General features: G+C 40.7%; 1 protein-coding gene across 1 annotated transcript in view; it reads right to left on the bottom strand.

The window, feature by feature from the left end:
• Nucleotides 1-18,116, bottom strand: part of AATF (apoptosis antagonizing transcription factor) — a 106,486-nt gene that overhangs the window by 10,333 nt on the left and 78,037 nt on the right. The window contains exon 11 of the mRNA XM_040455119.1: nucleotides 16,904-16,975. Within this exon, the coding sequence (XP_040311053.1) occupies nucleotides 16,904-16,975 (72 nt within the window). The remainder of the gene's footprint in view (nucleotides 1-16,903; nucleotides 16,976-18,116) is intronic.

The following is an 18,116-nucleotide window of genomic DNA, read 5'->3' as shown; positions in this document are numbered from 1 at the left end:
GAGAGAGAGAGAGAGAGAGAGAGAGAGAGAGAGAGAGAGAGAAAATGAGACTCCCAAGCAGGCTCTGTGCTGTCAGCACAGAGCTCGATGTGGGGCTCCATCACGACCTGAGATGAAATCAAGAGTTGGGAGCTTAACCGACTGGATCACCCAGGCACCCCAATACCACATTTTCTGATTCAAAAATAAAATATGCCCTGAGACAGAGCTCTGGCTTGGGCAGTTTACTTATATTAATTCATAGAATACAAATTGATGCCCTCCATCTATCAGTCTATTTTGGCTCTTAATAGTATCCTTCAAAGTATTTCTTCCTCTTTTCTGTAAATCAGAAATTTGGAAAAAGGCGTTTTTATTGTTTATTTATTTATGAGTTAGAGAGAGTGTGTGCGCAAGCAGGTAGGGGCAGAGAGAGAGAGAATGGGAGACACAGAATCCAAAGGAGGCTCCAGGCTCTGAGCTGTCAGCACAGAGCCTGATGCGGGGCTCGAACTCACAAACCAAACTGTGAGATCATGACCTCGGCTGAAATCAGACGCTTAACCAACTGAGTCACCCAGGCACCACGGAAAAAAGGTTTGTCCAAGACACCTGCCACCTAACTTTCCCCAGGAGTAGTGACCAGGACCCCATGGCCTCCAGATGTCTGCAACAGGACCATCGCGCCCTGCTTCGTTCACCAACCAGTCACTGAAGCCAGCAGTCTGACGACCGATCCCAGTTAGAAGGCTGGTTTTAAAAAGCCTACTTGCTAAGTGCAAACGGAGTAGTGTGCCCCTCTGTGCGTGGAAGCCGGCAGAGTCTGTTGTGAGGCACGGCTGCGCCTCCCCTGCAGGACGGAGAGGTAGGCGAGGAGGCAGTGTGCTGCCAAGTGCGTGCAGGAGAAAATGCGTATCGATTTCTTCTTTCTTATAAAGGAGCACAAAGCGCTGAAGAACAATTGCGTGTCCCTGCAGCATTTCACATTCCACGTGAGACAAAGGCCCAACCCCCACCCGCCTGAGAAGCAGAGAGGGGAACCACGCGGCGCTGCGTCTCCTGGGGTGTGTCAGCGGCCACCATGCCGTCAGGGTCCACTGCTGGGACTCCAAACACCTCAGGCCATGAACGCCTCCCCTGCCTCTGATCAAGTCATTTCCCTCACTGGGCTGATGCCGCCTCATCTATATTGGAGAAGAAAGAGCCTTCAGTCTTATTTACCTTTTAAGTGGAGGTGCCCAGAGGGTAAAAGAGTTAATGTTTATAAAGTGTTCAGCTCCCCAGAGGGAGACAATGGATAAAACACAAGGTGTGGTTATGGCTCATTCAAGACCTCATTTCCAGGGTAGTTAGTAATAGCTTCCCATTACAAATGCAGAGCTTCCCAGCACCTTGAACTCAAAGTAGGATGAGGCAATGCCCTTTATTTAAATATCCTTTTTTAGTTTGACACTTACTACCAACACTAAAAATAACAATAGGTAACCAGGGACTATTATGCCTTGTTAATGCACACACAGAATCCATTCCAGGGGTGCCTGGGTGGCTCAGTGGGTTGGTCAGACTTTTGACTCAGGTCGTGATCTCATGGTTCATGGGTTCGAGCCCCATGTCGGGCTCTGTGCTGACGGCTCAGAGCCTGGAGCCTGATTTGGATTCTGTGTCTCCTTCTCTCTCTCTGCCCCTCCCCTGTTCGCACTTTGTCTCTCTCTCAAAAATAAATAAATAAAAAAAAAAAAAAAAAAAAAGAATCCATTCCACAACTGTTTTCTTCTGAAACCAAACAAATCCTGAAAGCAGTCCAAAAAACTGACCTAAAGCTATAGCTGGTCATGACAGATCCTGGTCTATAGTCTTCACATTTCCATAGTAACTAACAATTTATAGGAGGGCCACAGAAACCAAACCTAGTGTAGATATCACAGCCAAGATAGGCAGGAGGAAACCTACAGTACAATACAAAGTTTATTTATGTGTGTGCTCCTGGAAGTGATGGAAATACACGAGTATTCCTGAAAGATCTTTTCCCGAGGCTCATTCTCCGTAAAAATGACCTCAAAACCTCTCTAAGTAAAGGGTTGGGAATGAGAGGGACTCTTCATTTCTGAGGATCTCCCAACATGGCCAAGAGCTAAGAAGAAAATATAGAGCTGGCCCTCAAGCAGTGCCGTGTTTTAGCATGGAGATGTAACCCACAGCTAATTAGGGCATGGCCTGGTGGTAAATGCGACACGTAATATGGACAAGTGCAAAGTGCTAAGGGAGCAGGGGAGAGTATATTAAAGGAGTTAGATGATTTGGAGAGATTTCAGTAAAAGGGGCAAAAGCTTTTCCTCATCTGTCTTATAGGACTGTTTGCAAAAATAGTCTTACCAGCAAACTGTAAATAGACTTATAAGCTGAAAGCCTTTAAAGGCATTTCAGACAGGAGATCTACAGCCAACTCTTTTCAGGTTTGGACAGAAATGGATATGCTTCTGCTGCAGGCAAAGGGACAATGACCTAATATTTACCCATGTGAAAACATGCATTTTGTTTATTATTTAATTTTTTAAAAAGTTTATTTATTTTAAGAGCGAGAGAGCAAGTGGGGAAGAGGCAGAGAGAGGGAGAGAGAGTGTCCCAAGCAGGCTCCATACCGGCAAGTGCAGAGCCCAACGTGGGGCTCAACCTCACAAAATGCGAGATCATGACCTGAGCCGAGATCAAGAGTTGGATCCTTAACCAAATGACCCACCCAGGAGCCCCACATTTTGTTTATTTAAATAACTGTATGGATTACATTTAAAACAGTCCTTCTTAGAAACAAAAATTTAAAAAGAACGTTTCATTCTCAAGACTCTCATGAGCAAGTGCCCGAGTGGCTTAGTCGGTTGAACGTCTGACTTCAGCTCAGGTCATGATCTCAAGGTTCGTGAGTTTGAGCCCCATGTCGGGCTCTGTGCTGACAGCTCAGAGCCTGGAGCCTGCTTCATTCAGATTCTGTGTCTCCCTCTCTCTCTGCCCCTCCCCTGCTCACATACTCTCTCTCTCTCAAAAATACACAAACATTAAAAAAAAAAAAAAAAAAAGACTCTCATAAACAAGAAGGACTATTTTTGCTTTGTAAAGGAGACTGAGCCACATAGGGAAGCCTTCTTTGGGGTGGCACTGGATGAGTGTTAGCGCAAAACACACACACAAGCACTCTCCTGCATCAACCCTCTAGCTGAGAGAGGCTGGCATCAACTGGGAAGAGACCTTAAATAAACGGTTTTGCAAATAATACTTGTGCTACAAAAATGTTATATAATTAAGGCAAGATAAAACTGGAATCAAATTATTCCAAATGTACGAGCATAAAACCTTGACACAAAACCAAGTACAAGGTTACAGTAAATATACGTGTACTACTTTGACTTACAAGTTAAACATTCATTTTTTTTCCATTTTTAAATAGTTTGTTTATTTAAGTAGTCTCTACACCCAACATGGGGCTCAAACCCACATCCCTGAGATCAAGAGTCCTATGCTTCTCCGACTGAGCCAGCCAGGCACCCGACAGGTAAGCATTCTTAGTGAGAAGAAAACCCCTATCAAGTGCTTTTGTGAGCTGTGATAAATACTGTTCCAGAGGAACAAGTAGAGACTCCAGGAAGAGCGAGCCCCCCAGCCCAGTGTGGGATGGAGAGGTGAACTTAGGCCTCCCTGGTGGGGTCGGTCAAGGACTATGAACATTCATTCCAACAGGAAAGGACTGAGGGTGGGAAGGGGTGAGGAGATGCCCCGGTTAAGAGAGCAGAGTCAAGAGACGCAAGCAGGAGTGGGTGGAGGAGGGGCTGTGGGGGCAGCACATGGAGGGCAGGCTGACACCGGTGAGGACCATGAGGGGCAGGGCCGAACAGTACGGCTTGAGTTCTGTAGACGACAAACAACAGAGCAGCTCCTCTGTTCTGGGAAGGTTCACTCTGGCAACAATCCACAAGCCTGACCACATGACACCGAGCTGTTAAGAGCCTGCTGGTGCAACAGTCCACATGGGAAGGAGCAAAAACGGTCGGACTCAAAAAGAAGCAGAAACAGTAAATAGGGACCATTGAACAGAATATTAAAGTTCCAAGCAGATTAAAAGTAAGAAAAAAAAATCAGATGAAACCAAGGAGAACACAGGTGAATATCTGATCCTTGGATACAGCAGGGCTTGACTGGCTAATCATAAAAGCAATGGAAATATTCTAAAGAAAAAAGGTTTTATATATTTGATTACATAAAAAAGGAAAAATTATATTGGGGCATCTGGGTGGCTCAGTCGGTTAAGCCTCTGACTTCAGCTCAGGTCATGATCAGGTCTGTGAGTCTGAGCCCCGTGTTGGGCTCTGTGCTGTCAGTCCAGAGCCTGGAGCCTTCTTTGGATTCTGTCTTCCTCTCTCTCTGCCCCTCCCCCACTCATGCTCTGTCTCTCAAAATAGGAATAAACGTTAAAAAATTTTTTTTAAAAAAAGGAAAAATTATCTGTGACCAATAAAAATCATTAACATCAACAGGCAAACAAGATAAGAAAAAAAAATCTGTATGAAATACAGTATAGAACCATAATAGATATTACTCATACAAACTGCAAAGAAAAACCAAAAGGCAAATAAGCAGAGTATAAAACAGAACTGTGAATGATTAATAAATATACATACACTTCAAGTTCACTATTAAATGAGAAAATAAACATTAGATACTTAGTTCAGTGGCTAGCACAGTGTAGGTCAGTCAAGTGTCACTTGTTACTAGCTTATAAAGCAGTAAATAACTTTTAGCACATCATAATAGATAACACTTTTGAAACATAACCCTCCATATTGGCAAAGGTATAATGACAAACCTTAACCGGTGAGGGAGCAGGGGCATGCAAATTAGTACAACTAATCAAGATCATTAGGAGGTTTATGCCTTTGATCCAGGAATTACCCTTCCAAGAATGTATTCTAAAGACTCTAGCAAAACTTAGAACACAGATTTAAAAAAAAAATTTTTTTTTTTTTTTTTTAGAGAGAGAGTGAGAGAGAGAGAGAGCATACAAGCGTGGGAGTGGGCAGAGAGAAACAGAGAGAGAGAACTGTAGGCAGGCTCCACGCTCAGTGTGGAGCCTGATGTGGGACACCCCAGAACACAGAATTCTGTACAAATATGTTCACTGCAGCATTACTTAAAAAGAAATAAAAATAATTAGAAACAATCTAAATGTCCAATATTCCATAATTTAATATTATAAAGCTATTCAAATACCTTTAAAAAAATGGTGTTAAAATGCTTAAATATAAAGTTAACCAGAAAAAGGGATTCAAACATATATGCATATATCTTTATAAAATACACACACAAAAAAATTCTCCAAGAAAACATATAAAGGGGATTCTGGGTGGCTCAGGAGGTTAAACATGTGTATCTTGATTTCGACTCAGGTCATGATCTCAGGGTCGTTAGATTGAGCCCCGCATAAGGCTCTGTGCTAGGTGTGGAGCCTTAACATTCTCTCCCTCCCTTCCTCTACCTCTCACACACTCTCTTTCAAAACAAAACAAACAAAACATATAAAAGCATTAATGTTCAACTCTCAATAGCATATAACATGAATTTTTCTTTGTCCTTACTGTATTTTCCAAATTTTCTCCCATATGCATGTATTGCTTTTATTACAGGGGGAAAAAAAGATACTGTCTATAAAGAAAGTAGGTGACCTGAATACGGCAGGTGTAGAACTATAAAAGCAAGCTGATAGAATATATCAGATTTCAAAGCTGATTGTAAGGTTTAGGGTCTTTGTTTAAAAAAAATTTTTTTTAAATGTTTATTTATTCTTGAGAGACAGCACAAGCAGGGGAGAGACAGAGAGAGAGGGAGGCACAGAATCCAAAGCAGGCTCCAGGCTGAGCCATCAGCACAGAGCCCAACACGGGGCCCGAACCCACAAGTCATGAGATCATGACCTGAGCCAAAGTTGGACGCTCAAATGACTGAGCCACCCAGGTGCCCCAAGATTTAGGGTCTTTGTAATCAGAAGAAAGTGTAACCATAATGGCATGTTATGCTGTGATTCATACTAAAATGTGAATGACTTATTATGCAAACCTCCCCTATATAAAAAGCATCTCTATTATAAAATTTAAAAAAGGAAAACAAAACATTATTTTAATCCAAATAAGCACCCCCCCCCAAACAAGTTTTTAATTGACAGAAAGGTTCTCGTATACACATTGAGAATGGGGAGAAGCAGCTTCACTTTGGCACATTATCCCACATATCTCTAAAAGCTTGCTCATGTCTTGGAGACAGCAGCAGGTTTGAATTCACATTCCTAAATGCATATACCAGCTCCACTACTTATTTGCTATTTAACTTGGGCAAGTTACTTAATTGCTCTATGCCTCAGTATTCTTATCATAAAATGCAGATAATGTCAACCACTTCAGTGGTTTCTTTTAAGAACTGAATGAAAAGGTACATGAACAGCTTAGCACCATTTCTAGTATATAGTAAATACTCAATAAATGGAATATGATGTTATTACTCTGTGTCATTTCACTGCAGACTTAGGGTGGATAACTCAGAGCAAAGGATGAATGCACTTAGAAACAGAAATGGTCTAGATATCTTAGCAACCTAACACTGGCTCAGTGATCATTGAGGGAAATACAAAAGTAATGTGAAAACATTTAGCCCCTGCAGGATACTTAGATGTGATTAATACAATATTATAAGATATTATATTTTAAAAGATAGTAATAATAAAACACCAAACTTAAAAACAGGAAGTCCTTAAGAGAAACATTTACATTCACTTTAAAGAATGTGAAAGATCCCTTTGGGGAAAAAAACGGACTCACAATCCTCTGAAGAAATGATAGGAATTTAACCGAAATGAGAACTATAGTCAAGAAACCCCATTTTGAGGAGAGATTTATCTGTTCAGCATCTACAATCTTTTTCTAGAAGATGTGCTTTTATCACTCTATATATCCTGCTTGGAACCAAGGCTTCAATTTGAGAATGCAAATTCACCAGAATTGTGTAAGACTGAACAGTAGCAAATCAGGAAAAACAGAAAAAAACAATGGCAGTTTTCAATCCAGTTTTAAAACTCTGTGGCCCACGTCTCAGGTTTGAACTTGAGAATGTTTCCTTTGTCCTTTCTGACATTACTGGAGGAGGAAGGCCCCAGGCCTCCTATCTCTGTGCTGGACGCCATCTTTAATGATGATGTATGGGGGTCCTTTCCCCTCAACACTGCTGGGGGGTCAAACATGTGATGCTGCCCGCCTGAGTATCAACAAGCGAATTATAAACTGTGTCAATCCGAGTTAATGCAAAGCTGTAATCCTCTTTAACAAGAGATCAAATCACTGCTGTGAGTTATGTTCATTCTGTAATCTGATAAGAAAGAGAGGGAGCCTCTAATAAAAGAGTAATGGGAGCCTTTAATGACGCTGGTAAAAGGCAGCACCAGTGAAAATATTGCTCTCGTTCCTGCTGATTAGATCAATGTTGCATATTTGCCCGGACTTGTTTCACCTGTCAGAATAACCTGTGTCTTTTTAGGAGATAAGAAGCCTCAGAGAAAGCATCTGTATCTTAACCATTCTTGCTTGCAAGTTTTTAACCAGCGAAAAATGCTCTGTGGAGGATACTTCTGGGGTTATTAGCTGATGTGCTCTCAAATGCAGAGCAAACTACACCAGAATATATCACCATGATTCAATGCCAAATTCTCTTAGATAAAGGTGTAAAGTAGGCAAAGGGTAGTAAAAAATGGTCTAAGTAACCTCTGGGTTACCAATTAGGGGGAGAAGAATATCATCAGTAGAGTGGTAGAATGTGCCCATATTTAGGGTGCAGACCCACACACACAAAAATGGCAAGCGGAAGATAAATTGCCTGTACAAATTCTATTATACCAAGACATCTCAAGAACAACGTGGCAGTGATGTTGACAAAGCACTTTACAATGCTGGATTACCTTTGTACGTTTCTTTTCTAGAACTCCAAATGTAAAACAATAATGTATTTGGTGCCTAGTTTTCATTAAAGGATCCTCTCATTTTTTTTAAATTTTGTTTTAATGTTTATTATATATATATACACATATATATATATGCGTGTGTGTGTATACATATATATATATATATATATATATATGTATACACACACACACATACATACATACATACATACGGCATGAGTTGTGGAGGGGCAGCGAGAGAGGCAGAGACAGAATCCAAAGCTGACTCTAGGCTCTGAGCTGTCATCACAGAGCATGACGTGGGGCTTGAACTCACCAGCTGTGAGACCATGACCTGAGCTGAAGTTGGACACTTAACTGACTGAGATACCCAGGCACCCCTCTTTGTTCTTTTGTAATGCCAGCAAGCTTCACAACAGGAGTAGGGAAAAGTGTTTTTTTATTGTAGGGGAGAAAACGGGGGGCTAACATGGAAAATCTTAGTTTCTATTGAGAATTTCCTTAAGTTCTTTGCAAAGGAATGGGGAACCTATAAAGTGTTAATAGTGTTACTATTTTTGTAATAAGAAACAAAGCTTCAAACAACAACAAGAACAACAACAACAAGTTTCTCAAGAAAATGCAATAACCTAGCCTTGTAACAGAGGGTACAAGAATTGGGTTTATATAAGAACAGTTGTCTGAAGCAGCAGTTAATGCTGCAAACACCAAGTTTCTTTGGCGCATTCCAGCTGCTAGTTGATGCTGAGGCCCCCCCCCCCCCATGCTGACAGCCAGAATGCTCTGTGGAGGGGCACACCATGGCAACAGAGAACGTGGCACACGTGGACTCCCTTCCCAAATCTGAGGTGGCAGCCAGTATGAGGAACATCTCTGGACCTGTCTCTGAGGTCTCCCTCAGAATTTGCTTCTCCCTGTTACACCAGCATTTTACTATCTGACCCACATCAACACAACAGAAAAACAAGAATTAACTTCTTTAAAAGTCTGCCTGAGAGGGTCTTTCAAAAACACAGGCAAAATAACCCCAGATGATTATTTCCACAACCTCCAAATTCTTCATTTTGTTGCAACTATAATAAGAGATCATCTGAATTTTTACTTCAGACTCTCTCTGGTCTAACATCACTCCAGGGGATTCACACCATGTAAAGTAAGCTGTTTCTAAAATGTTGATAAGCTCAGAATAACTTTAGTCGTCAGAGAGGCCGAACAGCAATCCTGTAAATCATGCAAGTAGCACCCTGACCTGTTCTCAGTGGTAACAATATACTTAGAGGGATTCTCTCCCAAAGAGACACCAAACCTTTTCTCCTCCTTAGCCCATGGATAACCCTGTCGTCTCTACAATATCATATGATACTTTGCCCTCTTAGCAAAGATGACTCAAAGAGCAAACAGTAGCTGCTCTGAGAGCTGAGCTGCCCCGTATCAAGGGCTTGCCAAAGTCAGTGATCATTGTTAGGCTCATAGTAACCTCCTTCCTTGCATGCAAACATGGAATACATCGGCAAAGTGGGATTTCTTTTGTTTTCTCTCAGTACTGGGCATGTTCATCAGGCCTGCAACAGAAACCACCTGCCTACCTCCTAATGTTGTAAAGATCTACTGGACCAGCACAAATGAAGTATCTCGAGTTACGCGTGATTTTCTAAAATAGGAGACCTAAAAGCACATAAAGGCATTAAATTAGTATCCAAAGTTTATCCAGAAAAAATGCCCCCAAAGGAAAATTTGGTAACACAGGGGCACAAACTGGGCTACTTTGCATTTAAAAGGTGTTTTTGTTTTTTTTTTAATTTTTTTTTTCAAACGTTTATTTATTTTTGGGACAGAGAGAGACAGAGCATGAACGGGGGAGGGGCAGAGAGACAGGGAGACACAGAATCGGAAACAGGCTCCAGGCTCTGAGCCATCAGCCCAGAGCCTGACGCAGGGCTCGAACTCACGGACCGCGAGATCGTGACCTGGCTGAAGTCGGACGCTTAACCGACTGCGCCACCCAGGCGCCCCAAAGGTGTTTTTTTTAAAAAACATATTGCTTGAAGGTAAAAACTGCTAGCATGAGAAAAGAATATGTATCAGCAGAAATTAACTAAATAGACAACACTACATAGACCACATCACAGGAGACACATAATGAAGATGCCACTGCCCTTTTTTTTTTTTTTAACGTTTATTTATTTTTGAGACAGAGAGAGACACAGCATGAACGGGGGAGGGGCAGAGAGAGAGGGAGACACAGAATCAGAAGCAGGCTCCAGGCTCTGAGCCATCAGCCCAGAGCCTGACGCGGGGCTCGAACTCGCGGACCGTGAGATCGTGACCTGGCTGAAGTCGGACGCTTAACCGACTGAGCCACCCAGGCACCCCTGCCACTGCCTTTTTAAAGATCCTTTTAAAGATAGCACTTCTTTCTCCACTAAGGATATTTTAATAGCCGGGGTTAAAGATCTCTTCTATTCTCTCCCTTAATGAGAACTACGTTCCAGTTTCAATTCAAATTTGACCGAGTGCAAATTATTTTTTAGCTCAAACTGGATGATTTTAGCTCAAATTGGGGATCCAAGGACGGGTAAACAACACTCAGATTCTGCCTCGCTTCTCCTCCAAAAAACCCCCAAGCATTGGGAAATTCAGGCATATGTGTGGAACAATAAACTGGAACCAAGAAACAAAGAAAAGAGAAGGGGTTCTCTCCCCAGACTTGGCTAAGGTGGGAACCACAGGTGGAGCTGCCTCTGGGAATGAGAAATCAAAGGGCTAGAAAATGTATGTGTATTTTACCATGATTAAATTTTTTTTTTCAACGTTTTTTATTTATTTTTGGGACAGAGAGAGACAGAGCATGAATGGGGGAGGGGCAGAGAGAGAGGGAGACACAGAATCGGAAGCAGGCTCCAGGCTCTGAGCCATCAGCCCAGAGCCCGACGCGGGGCTCGAACTCCTGGACCGCGAGATCGTGACCTGGCTGAAGTCGGACGCTTAACCGACTGCGCCACCCAGGCGCCCCTATTTTACCATGATTAAAAAAGGGGGTGGAGGGTACTAGTCAGGGATGAAAAAGCCAGTTTTATCCACATGGTCCATAGGGCAGAAACCATAAGGGAGAGATCTTCCATTCACAGACTTTAATACAGAAACAATCAAGGCCTTCCCATTTCTTCTCCATATTATCGATATAATTTTCTGACGGAAAATGTCCTTTTTTTCCTGGTGATAAAAAGCAGTGTAAGCTTATTGTAGAAAAATTCCGAACACCGTGGAAATACACAGACCAAAAAGTCAATGTGTTTTTTCCTCCCTGCCACCCAGCAACAAACACGTGGTGCGGCTGCTGTACACTGCGTCAGAGCTTCTTACTTTGTAATGGAACTTCTATGAGTCCATCCTCATGGCAAAGGACTGGACCAAAACACAAGTACAGAAAACAAAACATCGAGAGTCTCCCTCACCCCTTCCCTCATGCCATTCCTTTCCCGGAGGTATACACTGTAGATATTATGATGTATGGTCTTGCCAAACATTTCCCTAAGCACTGTAACATTTATATACATATATGTACATATATGCCTGTTTTTATCTTTATTTTTAAAACAAGTGGATGGTGTTACAAGCACTGTTTCTTTTTCCAGTCAACAAAATAACCTGGAAATCTATGACAGCACAATTGGTTTTTTAAAGTATCACTTTTTGGGGCGCCTGGGTGGCGCAGTCGGTTAAGTGTCCGACTTCAGCTCAGGTCACGATCTCGCGGTCCGTGAGTTCGAGCCCCGCGTCAGGCTCTGGGCTGACGGCTCAGAGCCTGGAGCCTGCTTCTGATTCTGTGTCTCCCTTCTCTGCCCCTCCCCCGTTCATGCTCTGTCTCTCTCTGTCCCCCCCCCCCCCAAAAAAATAAATAAATAAAGTATCACTTTTTTTCTATCACATGTATCTATTTAGTCAAAAAGGCGGATTCTAGTATAGTATTTTATAGCCTACTTTTCCACTGAACATTATGTTAATACCTACAGCACTACTTTGTCCTTTAAAAGCTCTTTATAATTTCACTGTGATTTATTTAACTAGTTGCTTATTGGTCATTTAGTTTCTTATTTTCCTCCATTATAAACCATGTTGCAACAAACATTTTTATTTTGTTTTGTATTTCCTATTTATTCTTTTACTGAAGTATAGCTGACACACAATGTAAAGATTCTTGATGCAAATATATTTGCCGACTTGCTATTTCCTTAGGTCAATTCCTAGAAGTCGATTTTTCTGGGTCAACAGGTAAGTATACATTTAAAATTCTGAAACACATTGCCAAATGGCCCTCCAAAATCATTTTTGCCAACTACATTCCCGACAACGGTATATGAAAGTGTTTCCCCATACCATCCACACTGAGGGTTACCAAGCTTTTAATGTTTTGTAATTTTATAAGGAAAACAATGAAATATCATTTTAACTTGCATTTGTTTTTTTTTTTTTTAATTTATCCTATGAGAGAGAGAGAGAGAGAGAGAGAGAGAGAGAGAGGCAGGCAGGCAGGCAGGCAGTGTAAGCAGGGGAGGGGCAGAGAGAGAGGGAGAGAGAATCCCAAGCAGGCTCTACACTGTTAGCACAGAGTACGATCCAGGGCTTGATCTCATGATCCTATGAGATCATGACCTGAGCCAAGATCAACAGTGGGATACTTAACCAACTAAGCCACCCAGGTGCCCCTAATTTGCATTTCTTTGATTAATGAGATTGACAGTCTTTACGTTTTTGAGATTTTTAAAAAATGATTTCTAAGTTTGCTTTTTGACATGCTTTGCCCATTATTTTTACTGGAATATTCTTAGACACTTCTAAAAACTCTTTACATAGTATTTTACATAGTAAAGAAAAATATCATATTTTGAACTTTTCCTTGCCAGTTTGTCATTTACTTACCACTCTGTTTCTTTTTTTTTTTTTTTTAATTTTTTTTTTCAACGTTTATTTATTTTTGGGACAGAGAGAGACAGAGCATGAACGGGGGGAGGGGCAGAGAGAGAGGGAGACACAGAATCGGAAACAGGCTCCAGGCTCTGAGCCATCAGCCCAGAGCCTGACGCGGGGCTCGAACCCACGGACCGCGAGATCGTGACCTGGCCGAAGTCGGACGCTTAACCGACTGCGCCACCCAGGCGCCCCTTTACCACTCTGTTTCAAAGTCTTTTTCGATGTGACTTAAGGCAGTCAGGTCTATAAATATTTTTCCTTACAATTTCTGGCCTTGGTGTCATGCTTACAAAGCCCTTTTCTACCTCAAAATCATAAATAATTCTCTATTCATATATGCACACCAAGAATGACGTATCTGTAACTTAGCAAAACCAAAATATTCATTTGAGAAAAAGTGGTATACACTGATACTGATATTTTAACAATTATAAAAGTTTCCCATCCTTCAGTATATTTTGTTATGTACAAGTAAGAGACAAAACAGTACAGTAGCAGATAGTCTCCAGTTATGGAATTACTCGAAGAAAAACAAAATGGGCCAAGCCATGACTACCTCTTTCTTAAGATAAAGTACAACACCTATTGGCCCTGAGAGTTTGCATACTAGAAGCAGAGAGAGCTAATACGCAGTTACTCTACCCATAGTCAACCTGGCTTATTCAGACTATGGAGCATGAGCAGTTATGTGGATAAATGCCTCCTATCCCTGGGTAGCACACAGGGAATGGAGTGTGCTGCAGTAAAAACACATGCTCAGTTGTCCAGCTACAAGACTTTTATTAAATTCCTTATTAAGTGGGCTCAACAAGCTGGAGAACAATGCTGATAATAAGCAATCAGTCCACAAGAGACAACATTTTCTCCCCACCAATACTGAACGCCGGAAGGACTATCACCCAACAGATGTTCCCAACCCCTTCTCCCTTGCCTGCTCTACCTGACGGAGCAACTTAGCACAGTTCTATCCAATGAGATATAAGAATAAGTTTAGAGGGGATTCTGGGGAAGCTTTTCCCTTTCTTTTCTTTTCTTTTGTTTTGTTGTTGTTGTTGTTGTTGTTGTTTACTTTTCTAATAAAAGAAAGTAGGTAAATCTGACATTACTTCTTTCCTCTCTTCTTCCTGCCCTGAACATGTCTGATGGCTGAAACTGTAGCCACCATCTTGGGACCACAACAGAAAGACCAAGAGATGCTGGCCCTTATATCACTGAGAAGGGAAAACCACTGGCAGTAATTGCATGCTACACCTACAATTTTTCTGTCAAAAAAAAAAAAACAACCAAAAAAGCCCAAAAAACAACCTCTCACTTGCTTATGCCTCTGCAGGCAGGTTTTAAGTTTCTTACAGACAAAGTCTAACATGATCCTAAATAAAAGAGCCATTTTCAAGTAATCTTTGGCTAACATGTGGTTGCAACCCTCAGATATTTTAAGTGAATAAGTAAGATTTAAGAAAAGGAAGTGCCCCTGGGATATTAGGTGATTCAAGAAAAATCCCAACTAAGAAGGACAAAAAGTTGATTTCTAAATGATCTAGTAGTAGTACTATATTCAAAAGATGGCACTAATATTTAAACTGGGTTTCACTTTATGCCTGGGGGAATGATGTTTCCTTAAATGGGTTTGTTTTAGTTTTAAACATCTAGTTTTCTTTTCCTTTGTTGTAACTTTTCATGTTGTCTTGACAGGGATTTTAAGTTGCACTCAATTTACTCTGTAATTTTAAAAAACAGACTGGATCCAGAAATAGGCGGAAATAAACAAACAAACAAAAAACCCCAGCCAGCCAGACAAAAGCATTCACTTGCAAAAAAGCACAGGTGAGCATGCGAAGTCACAAAGTTCTGACCGGAAATGAATTTAGAACCTTCCATAAGCTCTTTTGTACTTCAGGATACTGAACAAGGGCAAACAAAAAATAAGTAATCACTGCGTTCGCGTAAACTTGCAGATCTACTACTTTTCAGGCCAGGAGGGAAAATCTGATGTGGTTTAGTAGCAAACAACACTCTCAAATAAAAAGGTCAAATGTACCTTGAGAAATAAAACTGGCAGACTATTATGTATTTACCCTAGGACTAATAATTTCACTTGGTAAAGATTTATGTTTACAAATGTCTACCACAGCATTATTTACAGCAATAATTAAAAATAATTGTCCAACAACTAGTGAATGGTTAAATAAGGAACATAAAAATATTATAGTCATTTTAGTGACATGAATATGCTCACAGTATACAAAATATTTAAATGAAAAATTCACGACAGAATATAATTTTAGTTATATTCTAAAGAAAAATAAGAATATACTCGAAGGGAACTCATAAAGACTGAAAGCTGGCCAGCGCGGTCAGCGGAACATATTACTCTTGATTTTGGGGTCATGAGTTCAAGCCCCAATTTGGGTAGAGAGATTACTTTAAAATAAATAAATAAAATGAAATGTGTAAGAAAATTAAAAAAAAAAAAAAGACTGAAAGGAAATATTCAAAGATGCTACAGTGGCTCCCTCCTGCATGTGTACATACTTACATACACACATTTCCTAGCTGCCTATGCTGAAAGAACCTAGCAACAGTGAAACCCAGTGACAATGAACACCCTTAGCACACAGATCTTAGTTTCTAAATACCACAATCCACAAAAAAGAATCAGGGTCCCTTGGAGAAAGACAGACTCCAGGGTTGGAACAGGGAAAGTATAAGACGAGCCTAGAATATCCTGTTAGAAAGTAAGAATGTACTCAAGGAATGGGGATATTTCAAAAGGACAAAAGCCACCTTGTGAGGGCTTCATTAATGCTGGACAATTTTAAAACAAAATAAATGACAGTAATAGATTATAATTCACTGAATAAAAAAAAAGCAGGAGTTCATACTAATATAATGAATGACAAATAAATGAAAGAGAAGGGATATGGCTAAATAAGCAATATTATAAACATGTTACAATGTAGAATGCCAACTAATAAATGTAGAAGGAATTATTCTCTAAAAAATGGCTAATTATTAATTGTTATATTATGAGGATACATTTCTTGGATATATTTCTATTTTGTTTCAGTTTTATAAAATGAGCATGTACTTCTTTTGTAAAAATACTAAGAAAATCCTCAATGGCAGTCTGAACAAACACAACTTAATACACATCTCTAGAGCAGTATCAAGCCATTTTAAAAAAGGAGAGCAGGAGCGCCTGGGTGGCTCAGTCGGTTAAGCGTCTGACTTAGGCTCAGGTCATGATCTTACGGCTTATGGGTTTGAGTCCTGTGTCAGGCTCTGTGCTGACAGCTCAGAGCCTGGAGCCTGCTTCAGATTCTGTGTCTCCCTCCCTCTGTCTCTCAAAAATAAATAAACGTTAAAAAAATTTTTTTTAGGGGCGCCTGGGTGGCTCAGTCGATTAAGCGTCCGACTTCAGCTCAGGTCATGATCTCACGGTCCGTGAGTTCGAGCCCCGTGTTGAGCTCTGTGCTGACAGCTCAGAGCCTGGAGCCTGCTTCAGATTCTGTGTCTCCCTCTCTCTCTGACCCTCCCCCGTTCATGCTCTGTTTCTCTCTGTCTCAAAAACAAATAAAACATTAAAAAAAAAATTAAAAAAAAAATTTTTTTAAAGGAGAGCATATGCACAAAACCCACAAACACACAGAGCAAGTACAAGTGCTGTCTTGACCCGTCTGTCTGTCCTAGAGAAGAGCCCAGATGTCCTAGGCAGGTGGCTAAAGTTAAAAACAAAATAGCGAAAACAAACAAAAACCCACCAGAGGCAGCACTGATATTTACAGAAATTTTGTTTTGGTTTTACAGTAATTATGGGGTGAAGAGATGTGACAAGGACCCTTGCTATGATGCCAATGACAAATGGTTAACTGATAAGAAGAAATGGAGAGGGTGACAGGCTGTAGAACAGGTCAATATCAGGCTGTCATGGAGCCATTTGAGACACATAATTAATCTATTACTCACCTGGCATCATCATTCATTGTAGTTTGGTCAATAGGTGCCATGAAGCTTAGTAGCTTGCTAAGGACGTGAAACCTAAATAAAGCAGGAAACAAACAGGCAGCAACATTAGTAACTATTAACCTAGAAAAGGAAACACATTCTATGAGCTAACAAACTCCAGAACTGACCACAGAAGCATTTGGCTCCAGAATGAAAATAGGGAACAATTCATTGGCACATACTAATCACAACTGTATCTCCCTCTAGTTCTTTTATATTACAGGAGAAGTCTGATAAAAGCACATTGTAAATGACAGTAGTTCAACACAGATTCATTTACATCACAGTCCCCAGAAAGAGTAGACACACTTATGCTCTTGAGCAATATACTAATCCTCAAACATTACTCCAGACAGAAGACAATAAGGACTTGAGTACCCCATTTTCCTCCTCTAAGTATATCCTCATCATTTTCGGTGTCATTACTAGTAGTTACTAGTGTAGGTAGTAGTACAACACCCAACTTACAATGCCTCACCACCACCATCACTCACTAGCACTAGTTCTCTGAGTCAGAGAAGGCTTCTAGAATTCCACACCATCTCTACTTACTAGACCCAGTCTTTCATTTCCCCCATCCTTAAATGAAGGATTATATCTGAGTACATAACAAGTTTGATCCCTAGATCTTCCAAGTCATGGTGTTATGGAAATTTAAATAACATCACTTCCACTTCCCACCAACAGGAAAAAAAACGGTATTTTTGCATGGAGTGCTTCGAGATCCTCCAGCGAAAGGAGCCAAACAACTACATGACCTTATACAGACCAAATGATACAGAAGAGAATTAAAAGGAGCTAGCCCTTTCTGTTCATTATAATAGAAGAGGATGTACGACAATATGCATATTATAAAATTCTAACCAAAAAACTCTACTTGGGGGGCATTTGGCTGGCTCAGTCGGTAGATGTGATTCTTGATCTCGGGGTTGTAAGTTCGAGCCCCACATCGGGTGTAGGGATCACTTAAAAAAAATCTTTTAAAAAACCCACAAAATTTTACTTGAACAGAACACTATCCACAAACAAAAATATGATATTTTCATGTACATAATATTAGCTTTACAGTGTTAAAAATATTTTTACACGTATCAAATAATTTGATTCTCTACAGTAACACCCACAGCTGAGCCTCCCAAATTTCATTTTTTTTGACAAATGAATTTTACAAGAA

Source organism: Herpailurus yagouaroundi, unplaced genomic scaffold (assembly GCF_014898765.1).
Source record: "Herpailurus yagouaroundi ecotype Mexico unplaced genomic scaffold, PumYag 215, whole genome shotgun sequence".
In the NCBI taxonomy this organism is placed as follows: Eukaryota; Metazoa; Chordata; class Mammalia; order Carnivora; family Felidae; genus Herpailurus; species Herpailurus yagouaroundi.
Note: the sequence above shows the minus strand (reverse complement) of the source record. Positions and strands in the feature narration are given on the sequence as shown.